At 38.5% G+C, this 14,166-nt stretch overlaps 1 protein-coding gene across 1 annotated transcript in view; it reads left to right on the forward strand.

Annotated features, from left to right (window-relative positions):
* iars1.L (isoleucyl-tRNA synthetase 1 L homeolog) overlaps window positions 1-10,201 on the forward strand; it is a 51,407-nt gene extending 41,206 nt beyond the window's left edge. The window contains exons 24-34 of the mRNA XM_018258935.2: window positions 62-164; window positions 272-355; window positions 987-1,161; window positions 1,319-1,431; window positions 2,503-2,598; window positions 3,847-4,023; window positions 5,637-5,757; window positions 6,279-6,401; window positions 6,509-6,652; window positions 6,729-6,860; window positions 9,019-10,201. Coding sequence (XP_018114424.1) covers window positions 62-164; window positions 272-355; window positions 987-1,161; window positions 1,319-1,431; window positions 2,503-2,598; window positions 3,847-4,023; window positions 5,637-5,757; window positions 6,279-6,401; window positions 6,509-6,652; window positions 6,729-6,860; window positions 9,019-9,101 — 1,351 coding nt within the window. The 3' untranslated portion in view covers window positions 9,102-10,201. The remainder of the gene's footprint in view (window positions 1-61; window positions 165-271; window positions 356-986; window positions 1,162-1,318; window positions 1,432-2,502; window positions 2,599-3,846; window positions 4,024-5,636; window positions 5,758-6,278; window positions 6,402-6,508; window positions 6,653-6,728; window positions 6,861-9,018) is intronic.
* The last annotated feature ends 3,965 nt before the right edge of the window (window positions 10,202-14,166 follow it).

A 14,166-nucleotide genomic window follows, 5' to 3' on the forward strand; every position in this document is an offset into this window, starting at 1 on the left:
TTGTACAGTTCCAATATCATAGACATTTCTTATTGTCTTTGTGGGTTCTTCTCTTAATCAGGGAGAACTTGATTGACAAAAAGATTGAGAGTGCAGTGTCACGCATGCAGTCTGTCATTGAGCTGGGAAGAGTCATACGTGACCGTAAGACCCTTCCAGTTAAGGTGAGTCTGAGAAACTTGGCTGTATTCACTGTCTAATGATTTCTGTTGTTAGCAGATGCAGTGACATGCCTGCACTGATGTTGATTTCGAACTCTGTTCTCCTATAGTACCCACTGAAGGAAGTGATAGTTATCCACCAAGACTCTGAAGCCTTAGCAGATATCAAATCCCTGGAAAAATACATTAAAGAGGTGAGCAGTTGTTTTGTTATATTGACGCATGTATCCCGCCATTGGCCAGTCTGTACCTTTCCGTCTGATATTGAACAAAATATCCCAGCATTCTCCATCAGGCAGGGTGTGTTAGTTGTAGTTCATTAGCATTTGTAGTGCCTCATCTTGTGTTGCCATTGTTTGTTCCATGTGCTTGCAGGATTCTCAGCATAAACCCATTCTAATAAAAACTTGCTTTAGTGTGGGCAGAGTATTCTACCATTTAGAAATTACCAATGCAAATTGGTCTCTTTGATGTTCCACTGGATTATCTACATTTTATTAATTAACAATATGACATTTTGCTTTTAATTGCTGGAGGGAGTTCTATTTAGACGGTTCCAGATATCCATTATTCTTTTGCATTTTTATCAAAGGCTATGCTTTCCAACTGACGTTTGATTTGTGTGTCATGGCTGCCTTTAAAAGAAGCTGCTTGCAGATAGTAAGCTTTCGGTCATACAAAGGCATTTTTCTTGAAAGAAAAGTATCCTTTTGGTGCATAGGAAGAAAATAAACTCACATTTTGGCACCCAGGAGCCTAAAACCTTTAATAAATACACCCTTAAATGTATATGATGTAACTCCCGTAATGTTCTCAACTGTGCAGGAACTAAATGTGAAACAAGTTACATTCTCCACAAACAAAGACAAATATGGAATTCGGCTGAGGGCAGAGCCAGATCACATGGTACTGGGGAAGCGGTTAAAGGGGGCTTTCAAATCAGTTATGGCTGCCATTAAAGAACTGAAGAGCAATCAGTTAGAAGAATTCCAGAAGACTGGTAAGGAAATCATCATTTTCCTTAATGATTTTTTTTTTTCTTTTAACAGAGATTTGTTGAACAATTCAAATTCCTTTAGATGACTGCCGAAACGCAATTGTGTATGGTAATAGATAGGTACACATCTGAGGTTTTTGTATGCTTTTGTCCCTTGCAGGTTCCATAGTTGTGGAAGGCCATGAGCTACATGAGGAGGATATTAGGCTTCTTTACACTTTTGATCAAGTATCTGGAGAAGATGCTCATTTTGAAGCTCATTCGGATGCCCAGGTATGAATCTTGCCACAACCAGTAATGTTTTCTTTTTCAGCCACCTACTTTAGATATTCAATGTACGTTTTTTTAGAATTACAGGTACAGTGTTCATAGTTTCCTTCGTATCAGCCTCATTTTTAAGGTCCAGGTCGCATGTGCCTTTAGAGATATTTGAAGACCTGCCTTAAAATGAATGTACAGAAACTTATGGAAGGATTATTAAAGGGTTGTCTACCTTTGCGATAACTTTTCATATGATGTAGATATCGATATTCTGAAACGATGTGCAGTTGGTTTTCATTTTTTATTATTTGTGGCTTTTGAGTTATTTAGTTTTTTATTCAGCAGCTCTACAGTTTGCAGTTTCAGCAATCTGGTTGCTAGGATCCAAATTACCCTAGCAAACAGGCAATGATTTGAACAAGAGACTGGAATATGAATAGGAGAGGTCTGAATAGAAAGATGAGTAATAAAAAAGTAACAAAAGTTATGGGACCTGTTTTCCAGAATGCTTGGGACCTGGGGTTTCTGGATAAAAGATCTTTTTAAGTAATTTGGATCTTCATACCTTAAGTCTATTAGAAAATCGTGTAAACATTAAATTAACCCAATAGGCTGGTTTTGCTTCCAATAAGGGTTAATTATTCCTTAGTTTGGATCAAGTACAAGCTACTGTTTTATTATTGCAGAGAAAAACGAAATATTTTTTTTTCAAAATTTGAATTGTTTTGATACAATGGAGTCTATAGGAGACAGCCTTTTCATTTTGAGGTTTCTGGATAATGGTTTTCCGTACTAACTAACCATACATTTGTAGCCTTACAAATAAATGGAGTCTGTGACCCCCATTTGAAAGCGGAAAAGAGTCAGAAGGTAAATAATTTTAAAAACTAAAAAAAAAAAGTTGTTTAGAATCAGCCATTCTATAACATACGAAAAGTTAACCTAAAGATAAACTACCCCTTTAAATAGGACTGCCCAAGGGCCTAATTCTAACTGTGGTTACAACTGGATCTCTCAACATACATTGCAGCAATTTCATTAATGAATACTTGTGTTCCTTCATGTTTTTACTTTTGTCTGCAGGTATTGGTCTTGTTAGACGTTACACCAGACCAGTCCATGGTAGATGAAGGCGTCGCTAGAGAAGTGATTAACCGCATCCAAAAGCTGAGGAAAAAGGTTAGTTTTTCCCATTTAGAATGCCAAACATTTATGTGCAAGCATTACTATTTCTAATTTCTTGCATTTGTGTCTTCTAGTTGTATGTAATTTTCAGCGTGTGCATACCTAGAGTCTACTCGGATAAACCCAATCCATTCTGTGCGCTGCTTTCTGGTGTAATGATAACTAAACATAGCATTTCCACATAGCAAAACTTATTTTTGGCTACAGATAATTGCATTCATTGTAGTTATATTATCAGATAATTGCTCCTGGCTTTTTAATACCATTTCCTTGACCCTTGAATAGACTAGAAAGAGCATTACAGATAGTGATGAAAAATATCCTTAACTTTCTTAAAACATTACCAGCAGAGACACGGCCTTTCTTGGAAATAAAGAGACTTTTCCTGTCCGGGGGGGGGGGGGGGAATCATTTTGTAAAAGGTCCATTATTGAAAAGTCTCATCATAATTCATAATCCGTTTTCATTTTTTTGTACCTTATTGCCGAGACTTTCAGTGACCTGTGATGATGCTATAAAAGCAAATATTTGATGGTATAATATTGTCTAAAGGATTGCCAAGCATAATCTTTAATGGGATCATTATAATAAATGGATTCCTTAAGCAGGAGACAGTGAATGTGTGCATAAAGTCCTGTGATGATTTTTTTTTTTTTTATTGCAATTTATTTAATTGCCCTTTTTAGTCATCAATGAATCCAGTGACAAGTTTCAGCGGACAAATGAGTTTGGACACAAGACCCAAAGATTTTGTTTTTTATTATTGGCTCTGTGTTGTGCTTGTTACAATATTTTCTGTAAGCTAATAAATTGGCCTATACATTAAATTAAAAAAATGCAGCCTATAGGGGAAAAATTAACATTTCATGGTAAAGATTTTCAGAGCTGATTTCATGAATAATCTCAATGGAGGCCAATTAGTTGTTCGATAATAGCCCTAGAGCTGTTGTGTTCACAAGAAGATTTCCTTAGAACCTGTACTTTTGACTTGCCCAAATGAATTATCACTGCATGCTCTCTGTTTATTAAATTTTATTCCATAAGAAATTTTTTTTCTTATGGATTAAAGAGATCTGCTGTCTGTCGCATCTCTGCCCTGCTGTGAATCAGCGACTACAGATATATGCAATGAAAATGTTCTGGGCATTTTAATATGGTTTAAAATTAGAAATATTCTACACCAGACCATAATTAAAGTTTACAGTCTGCATCTGCGGCTTTTGACCTTGTACTGTTCTCCAGGGAAATCTGGTTCCAACTGATGAGATCACCATTTACTACCAATCACTCCCAGAGGGAAATTACCTACAGTCTGTTATTGAGAGGCACACTGACTTCATTCTCGCCACTGTAAAGTCTCCTCTGAAAGCTTACCCAGTACCACCATCTAGCAGTGTCGTTATAAAGGAGAAGACACAGGTATTTGAATTTAGTTGATTCGGATGGTGAGTGTATCTGTACCAACCAAGAGGGACCTGTACTACTTTCTGAACAAAGATCCATAGCCATCTGATCTAAAGCCATATTCTAAATATTTAATCTGAAGGGAGAATGTCTGTTTCAAAGCCCTTGAAATATTTATATTTTTAATAATTTTCAGTTTAGTTTAAGGGTATATGATTTTCCCGTCCTGCTAAAATGACCACACTTGGCTTGTTGTAGTTCAAATCATAACATATCTGCTCCATGGCTATCAAGGTAAAATGGTAGTAGATTGGTTTACCTGTTATTGTTTTCGATTACCGGTATGTGTGTGTGTGTCTTTCCAAATATGAGGCTTCCTGGTTCTACTTGAAAGCAGAGCTGTCCTCTTGCATGGTTTATGGCAATTCCAAATAAATAGGAATTCAAGGAAAAACAGCCCAGAGCAGATGGGGAAACATGTCGAGAGGTGAATGGAGGTATGATGGGTAGATCACCAATGAGCAGAGAGGGTAAGGGGGGCACATTATAAGGAATGAGAAAAAGAAGAAAAAATAGGAAGCCGGAAATTGCAAAAACAAATAGGCAAGATTGATGGAAAGCTTAAGGTTGAGCCAGAACACAAGGAATGGGGATAGAGAGGAATATCATAGAATAAGTAAGGGAAGAGTGCACAAAAGAAAAGGGTGGCAGCAGTGGAGAGAACAGAACAATCGGGGAGGGTGGAAAAAAGCATAAAAGAATGTAGAGTGCAAAGTAGAGAGCGAGAGAACTGGACTGGAGAGAAAGGGAAAATAGAAGGGAAAGGCAAATGGTGAGCTCACAATGAAGTATCGAGTAGAAAAGGAGGGAGAGATAGTGAAGTGGAGGCAATAAAGGGAAATTATCATGAGGAAACATGATGTGGAGACAGGAGCTGTAGAAGAAAAGAGAGTATGAATGGAGACATATAACATAACTAAAAAAAATTCCCATTCTTGTAAGCAATAATGAATTTATATGGTACTGGTTTCCCTTTGGGCTAAAAATCTTTTTTTTAAAAATGGCCCCTTTATCCCTTTATTGCAGCTCCCTATAGATCTGCTACGGTCTCTGTCTGTGTTTCAAATGGTGGTGGGGGGGGGGGGGGTTGGCGTGTCCTCGTGGTCCCTGTCAGAAGCACAGTAGGAGGGGGATAGCCAATCACAGCCCTGCAGTCACACAAGCAAGACAGGCTATTGGGACTATTAGTTTTTTGCGGAAATTTTCAGTAAATCGGAAGAATATAAGGCACTGGTACATTCTTGTTTTTTACACTTTACACTACTTTATAGAAATGCCGAAGAAGAAATTACAGAGGGGCTGTGGTGCCTACATAAATATGGATGTAATTATAGTATGGGCACCGTATTTGGGAAAGGGGTTGAGTGGTTGTATGCCAAAAACTTCTCCTGTTCCTGATGGCCTTCTAGCATCTAAGTCAAGTCAGTATTTGGCCCTCCCTTTTGTAGGAACTGGAACACATAATTTTTGCAACATGAGGTGTATCTTGTCTTTTTCCAATTGAACTTGCTGTTTTTTCATGTAAAGATAAATTCCATTGTATCAACTGTTACGTTTGCTCCGTTTAGTTGAAAGGATCTGATTTAGAAATTACGCTGGTCAGAGGGTCACAACAACCAGTAGCAGAAGAGCCTGGTCCTGCTTGTGCCTATGTCAATCTGAAAATATCTGTTAATGGCACAGAACAACGTAAGCCCTGAAACATTACCTTCTTTAACCCTTCATCCTCTAGATACAAACATATTTGATATTGCTCGTGTATTCCTATTCAATTAGCTTTTTAAAGCAGTTTGAGTTCAGCCTAATTCAATTTAAATATTTTTTGGCAATTTTTATTCCAGGTTTGCACAGTAGTTCTATTTGGTAGAAAGAACTCTACTGATACATTAACACTGTTTTCCTATTTAGCACCAAATGAAATAACAGTCCATAGGAAGGACTCCTAAAGATGTTAATTATTACCATGCTTAGTTGGGTATGTCCACACAGAGTTGATCACCCAAAACAGAAAGCCAGAATGGCCCCGTTATTACCTGTATAAGGTCACTGACCAATCAAAAAGATATATCCGCTGCACTGTGTAATTTGACTGTCCATTTGTGACCAAATTGTGCAACGTATGACCCATAGACTTGCAGTAATATATAAAACCAAAGCAAATAATTGATTTACTTAGGCTATAAAGCTCTTCTTCATTTGGTCTGTTTTAGGTGGTTGCCTTCTTCTAGAGAATCCTAAAGGAGATGCATTATCTAAGCTGACTGAGCTTAAAGCTGCTGTCTGCAACATATTCCACCTGAGCCCCCAACTGAACATGTACTGTGGCAGGACAGGTAAGATCTGATACGGTGTTCCGGACCAATGTCACTATAGATAAGGAAAGTATATGAGATATCTGCTGTACATCATAGGAATATTAATACTTTTGTCTGTCCCATAGAGCTTCGGAATGACTGCAACCTTTTAAGTCTCAGTGGGAAAACCCTGCATGTTTCTTCTGCCTCGCCTGCAGAGGTATCTGCCGATGGGAGCCAATTACTGTGTCAGTATATCAATCTTAGACTTCTAAATGAAGAGAGACAAGGTAATGCATAGTCCTGTTTTAGACCCGTTACTTAAAGTACATTAGTATGCTGAATCAGTTTTGTTCATCTGTTTAGGAACACTGCTATTGGAAAACCCCATTGGTCAAAATGGCCTGACTTGCTCTGGTTTATTCCATGAAGTAGCTAAAGTTTTCAGCTTTCGAAGCAGACGCTTTAGATTGTTTTTGGACTCGGCCCTAAATGAAGGTGAGTAAGAAAAGCAATTTAATGCTTTGGAGCCAGTGAACCCCCCCCAGTTCATCATGGCAAATCATGCCTACCTGTTCTGCCTACTTTGGGAAAATTGGTTTCATAAGAACTTCAGCTCTTTCTTATTACGAGAACAAAGGCTCAGCGCTGGAGACCTGTTTTGCAGAAAAGACAGCCCCTAGCACAACTAATAGCTTACCAAGGAGGAATCGAGCCTTCCTTTGTGCGTCAGAATGTAGGACAGCTCCCACTGGTGTGCTCGCAAGGAGGAAATCCTCATAATTAAATAGACTGCAGAGCCTTGGTATTGGGTTTTATTCCTGATTTAAAATGCTTCATAATGTTAAGCACAATGGTGCTCAAACAATTCTCTACATTACACTACATTGGTTAAGCTCAGCTGACTATTGTCTTTAAAGGGACAGTGTACAGTACCGGTTAATAGGTGGAGTTCACATTCACTTTATTTTTATTATTTATTCTTCAGTGATTACAAATTAAATTTATATGTGTATGAAATCCTGCATCCACTAACACATCAAGGACTTTGTATTACTGGAGGGTCATATCTTATAGAGCCCATTTTAAGCAATTCTAATTTTTAAAAAATGTAATTTTTCTCTGTAATAATAAAACTGTAGCTTGCACTTGATCCCAGTTAAGATCCATAAAGCCACGTTGGTGAAAACAATCCTATTGGGTTTATTGAATGTTTAAATGATTTTCAGCAGACTTATGGTATGGTGATCCAAATTACAGAAAGACCCCTTCTTCGAGATAATAGCTCCTATACCTGTACATGTATAGTTATATTCTTGCACTCTCCCATTGATTCTCTTTTTAGTTTCCAGCAAACTGACCAAATATTTCTCTTATCCAGTGCCAGTGCAGAATACATGAAGAACAACAGGTTAAATAGGTTGAACACTATAAAGAACTGCAACTAGTTGCCTTTGACTTTGCCTTTAAAATATTGCTTCATTTGTAAAGTGGATTTCCCCTTTAAAATTTGGCAGGGTAGATGTTTGCTTGTTCGGGGTCCCTGCAGAAGGGCTGTATTTGTTCCTAAACACTTGCTGAAGAGGCCTGTTGAATCTGTGCCAATGGAGTTAAAATAAAATACCTTGCCACTTGTGATAAGTGTATCGCTTTTCAATTTTAGAGACAAAACTCAATTACTGGTATCTGATTTCCAATGCAAAGTACTGTTTCTAAAATAAAATCAATCCTCCAAACAATTTACCAGCCAAAGCAACATCATCTGTATTCTAGTAAATAAATGTCTACATTGTTCTTGTCCTTTATTGGAGACCTCAGAAGTATATACTCCATATTCTTCCATAACCTTGATGGGTTCCTTGAGTCACACCTACTGTATGTCCTGCTTATTGACTTTTTTTTCTAGTATGACTTAGGCCTCACATATTCCTTACAGCAATGCTGCCATTTATCCTGCTTTTGTTATGTTTTACAAACTAAGTGAAAGTATAATATACAGTAAAATCTCTTTTTGCTTCATTCATCACTATCATTTTTTTTTAATCATTTGTAGGTTTTGAATTACATAGATTTTTATACAGCAGCTCTCCAGTTTGCTATTTGTGTAATCTGGTTGCAAGATTCCAAATTATATGCAATGATTTAAATAAGAGACTGGAATATGAATAAGAGAGGGTCTGAATAAAAAGATGATTAATAAAAAGTAGCAATAACGATAAATTTGCAGCCTTACAGAGCATACAGAGACCTCCATTTGAAACCTGGAAAGAGTCAGAAGAAGAAGGCAAATAATTAAAAAACTATATAAAAAAAAAAAAAAAGGCCAATTGAACAGTTGCTTAGAAATAGCCATTCTATAACATACTAAAAGTTAACTTAAAGGTCAACCACCCCTTTAATGATCTATTTAAATATTTGTAAGCCAAGTCAACCGCTAGAAGCGTTAGGGGTTCTAATGAAATTTCTCTGGCATCCAGGAATTCTTACGCCACTGCCCAGGGATATGTTGATGTTATAAAGCTGAAAGCAATATCTTAATTGAGCAATTGTACAATCTTTATTGCCAATGTATATTTGTGTGAATTTTGGGTATGTATTGTTCTCTTAATGCTTAACGCAGCTTCACACCTCTGTCTTCCCTTCTTCTTTCACGTAGAGTTGAAGCCTGGTACAGCACTGTCAAGCCTTCATCAGAAGACCCTGTATGTCCAGGTCCTTCCAACTACAGCTGAGTGTTAGCTGATCTTTTCCCTACTTGAACTTCTTTGCTCTTGCCACTCAGCTGCTCCTAAGGGATCCAATATGCAAACTACCCGTATCTTACAGGAACCAAGAGAACAGACATTGGAGAATTTCATATTGTAACAATTGAATAGTAGTGCCTATGCTGACACCCTGTCTCGGGAAGGGTTGGTGCCAATTATTGAGAATTAGTTGGATTGTGGCTATCCTTATACACTCAAGAAAAGCAGCAGCTCAGACAATGACCCCAAGATTACTTACTATGTTGTTCTACTATCCACTGAGACTTATAAAGAGAATACATGTCCATCCTTCCTTGTATTTTACACTAAATAGCCAGTACAGTATAAGTAGCTTATTGTGTGCATAAAGTGTAACCTTTAGGCATATATTGCATTGATATTGGTGAATGGCAGCTTTCATGTTGCTTGTCAGAGCTCTCAAGCATTCTTTCTAGATCTCAAATTAACAGCGCAATCAAGTGATTGACAAATATTGTGAATTTTCCTGTTGCTATCTGTAGAGAATGCATCATCCAAGGCAAACCATTATGGCAACTCCTGCTGTTCTATGCATACAACAAGCTTTGTTGTCGTACTTCAACATTTAATGTAAAATAAGTGAAAGAGCTACTTGTCACGGTGTATAATTCCCTATGAATATCAGATAGGCGTGCATCCCGCAGAAGCTGTTTATACACGCAGCTTCCATAATGTCAGGTCTGGGACAGTGTTATTTATTACCAAAGTTTTAACCATTTGACTGCAACATTCTCTCTGATCTATATGTATTTTGGAATTGGATTCTACATAGCACCTCTCAGCAATTAAAATTGTCTTTCAAATGAAAATTGTCTAATCTGTTTCAATTTGGTGTGTGGAATGGTCAGAAATGGAGTGAGTAGAATAGTGGGCACTGCTGTACATGGTCCAATGTAAACAAGCCCAATTCAAGTGAGTTTATGGACCCATATGCAATCTCTGTATATCCCAAAAATGTTTATTGCTGCTACTAAACTGTAGCCTTGACCGTACTTCTGAATCCCAGCTTTCTGATGGCTCCAGCTAAATGACTGCATTAAATGGACTATTTCATGATATAGTGGTGGTTTCCTATTCCTTTCATTGTTGTATTTAAATGGAAGTGCAATGGTTTAATGAGGCTATGATTTTATTAGTGGGTGAATGAGTAAAGAGGCAGCAGTTACATTATGATCAGTGGGAGGAAAGGGTCTGGGTTTGGCAGTAGCAAATCTATAGCACATGCCTTACACTTAAATCAAAGTGTATATATACTGTAGCAGGTAGTGCCCAAAAGCTTGCAAGGAGGAGAGTGGGACATTAAAGGGAAATAACGTGCGGGGACTTTCATTGATCAACATATGGATTCAAAAGCTGAACCTAACAGAGGCTTCCATTAGCCACAGCAGTACAGCATAGGGAGAACATATTAAAGGTTTAGAGTGGCTTAGCCTCCACAAAAACAAACCAACCACAATATATAAGTATATGATTATAATCCTTCCTACTGGGCGCTGCCTATTGGTACTTTGCCTAAATGAATGCTCAATAAATATATTTGATATCCCCCGTACTATAGGAAAGAGTTTCTTACACAGTGGGGGCCATATGTCTCAAAGTTGTGGTGTCCATTCTCCGGTTGCAAGGTCTTTATGGCCATCATGGTGCCTATGTTTCATCATTTAGAAAAGAGAACTGATTAGTAAGTGGGGTAAAGGGAAAAAAAATTGTCTTGTCTAGATTAGGGGACACAGGCATACACTGCCTTGCAAAATTATTCATCCCCTTAGTTTTTTTTACCTATTTTCTTACATTCCAACCTGTAATTTAAATGTTTCTTAATCTTATTTGATGTGATGGATCTGCACAAAATAGTCTAAAATGGTGAAATGAGAAAAATATGTGAAAAAGAATTAAAAAAAAAACTGAAAATTGGCATGTGCATGTGTATTCACCCCCTTTGCCATGAAGTACCTAAAAAATCCTAGTGCAACCAATTACCTTCAAAAATCACATAATTAGTGAAATGAAGTCCACCTGTGTGCAATCTAGGGGGCCCATTCATTAAGTTCGAGTGAAGGAATAGAAGAAAAAAAACTTCGAATTTCGGAGTGTTTTTTTGGCTACTTCGACCATCGAATGGGCTACTTCGACCTTCGACTTCGAATCGAAGAATTCAAACTAAAAATTGTTTGACCATTCGATAGTCGAAGTACTGTCTCTTTAAGAAAAAACTTCGACCCCCTAGTTCGCCACCTAAAAGCTACCGAGCTCAATGTTAGCCTATGGGGAAGGTCCCCATAGGCTTGCCTAACTTTTTTTGGTCGAAGGATAATCCTTCGATCGTTGGATTAAAATCCTTCGAATCGTTCGATAAGAAGGATTTAATGGTTCGATTGAACGATTGTTCCTTCGATCGAAGTATTTACACAAAATCCTTTGACAATATTCGAAGTCGAAGGATTTTCATTCCCCAGTCGAATATCAAGGGTTAATTAACCCTCGAAATTAGACCCTTGATGCATTTGCCCCTAAGTGTCACATGATTTGTCAGTATAAACACACCTTTTATGACATGGTACCACAACAAACCTGCCAAGAGAGAGCCGCCTATCAAAACTCACAGACCGGCAAGGAGGGCATTAATCAGAGAGGCAGCACAGAGACAAAAGGTAACCCTGAAGGAGTTGCAGAGTTTCACAGCAGAGACTGGAGTATCTGTCCATAGGACTACAATAAGCCGTACACTCCATAGAGCTTGGCTTTATGGAAGAGTGGCCAGAAAAAAAACATTACTTTAAGTTAAAAATATGAAGGCATGTTTTGAGTTTGCCAAAAGGCATGTGGGCGACTCCCCAAATGTATGGAGGAAGGTGCTCTGGTCAGATGAGAATAAAATTTAACTTTTTTTTCAACGGCCACCAAGGAAAATGTTATGTCTGGCGCAAACCCGACACATCCCATCACCCCAAGAACACCATTTCCACAGTGAAACATGGTGGTGGCAGCATCAGGCTGTGGGATGTTTTTCAGCATCAGGGACTGGGAAACTGGTCCAGGTTGAGGGAAAGATGGTGCTAAATACAGGGATATTCTTGAGCAAACCTGTGTCAGTCTGCCTGTGATTTGAGACTGGGACGGAGGTTCACCTTGCAGCAGGACAATGACCCGAAGCAACTGATAAAGCAACACTCTAGTGGTTTAAGGGGAAACATTTAAATGTGTTGGAATGGCCTAGTCAAAGTCCAGACCAAAATCCAATTGAGAATCTGTGGTCAGACTTGAAGATTCCTGTTCACAAGTGAAAAACATCTAACATGAAGGAGCTGGAGCAGTTTTGCCTTGAGGAATGGGCAAAAATCCCAGCGGCAAAAGATTGTGACCTATGGCACACAGTGCCTCTGTTTTTCAGCCAGTGGGGAATTAACCAATTATGTATATTTTACCTGTCATTTGCTTCAATTTTGGCCACAATCCATATTTGAGAGTTTTTTGCCCTAAAACCACCTGTTACTGCTAGTGGCATGCAGATTCTATTGAAGTAAATAACAGGCAGATCAGCTATGAGTGTGTTCTTCTCTACCAGCAGCAAAATACCAACAGAGACTACACCTGTGTGCCATAGGCCTCGTTCTCTTTCCCTGGCTTTATCCCTTGCCATCACCTTCATAGTTTCCTTTTAGTCTCACTAGAATTTTATTAATACTACATGTTAATTACAAATCCAATGTTTCAGTCACACCTATGTGACCTTCATCAGGGATTATGTAAACACCCCCCCCTATTGTTTAAATACCAGGTTGCTGTGACAACCAGGTAGTCATTGGTGCCGCTTTTGTCACTATATGGGGTATTTATAGGTAAATCCATTTCGTTTCACTGTTTGACTGCACATATGTCCTTGATGTAGGTCACAGGGACATGTGACAGAATGTTGGATTTGTATTGTACTTGTCATGTTAATAAGCTTGTACACATTTTCCAATATCTGTTGAGTGCAGTTCCTATTCCTGCTTATTATTTCTTACTTGCAACCAGGCATTTTTGAGATTGAAGCATTGTCCCTCCTTAAATGTATATGTATACTTTTATTACTAGAATCACAAGGGAGGGTAGAAAAGATAGACGGAGATAAAGGTGGCTTATATATTAATGTGCTTTAACTTACGTTGCCTGTCAGAAAGTCATTCCCTCTAGTGTTTTAGTTGCATTTTAGATCCAGATCTCCATGCATAACTAGTTATCTATAACAGTGGCTTTAAATCCGGTGCCTTCAACTGCATCAGTGATTTATGGATATTATTGACACCTTGCTGCTGCAGAGAGCTTGTCTTGAATTAGTTAAAAGCCATATTTCATTAGCAGAGTGGTGCAGATGCCGAAAATAGATGAACCTAAGAATGCGCCATTAAGTCACGCTTCAATGGATTTTCATAATTCACACTGACAATGCAATTGAAAAATGTTTGCATTAATAAATGCTCTGATATTTACACCCCTTTTCTTAGCAATGCAGCTTGCAAATTATTGCATTGATGCATTTTATTGGAAGCTTCTGGCAGCTCAGAAATTGCCTTGCATATATTCCAGTAACAGGAGCACCACAGGCCTTCATACCTGGTTTATACAATGATCATATTGAAAATCTAGTTTGGGGAACAGTCTAGAGGGGATGCTGTTGGAACAACAATATTATTGTGCCAGATCAGTTTGTACCGACTGCATTGCGGTTAATAATAAAAATTGACCTGCAATGTAATGGCATGTATATTCCCAATAGTGATGTTCCCTCCCTCCACCCGCGCCTGCCCACACCCGACTTCCGGGTTCCTTTTATAGACCTGCGCCAACCCACCCCCGTCCCACACATCATTAATTCCCAACACCCCATAAATCCCTCCCCTCCCTGACCCTCTCCATTGAAAAGAGCCCCTTGTATGTTAGCCACCTATTCCTTGCCCGTTCCCCCGCCTACTATGCCCATTTTCCCTCCCACTCCACCCTGTTCAATGTGCAGTTATGTCATCAAATGGTTAGAGGAC

This window comes from Xenopus laevis, chromosome 4L (assembly GCF_017654675.1).
Source record: "Xenopus laevis strain J_2021 chromosome 4L, Xenopus_laevis_v10.1, whole genome shotgun sequence".
Taxonomy (NCBI): domain Eukaryota; kingdom Metazoa; phylum Chordata; class Amphibia; order Anura; family Pipidae; genus Xenopus; species Xenopus laevis.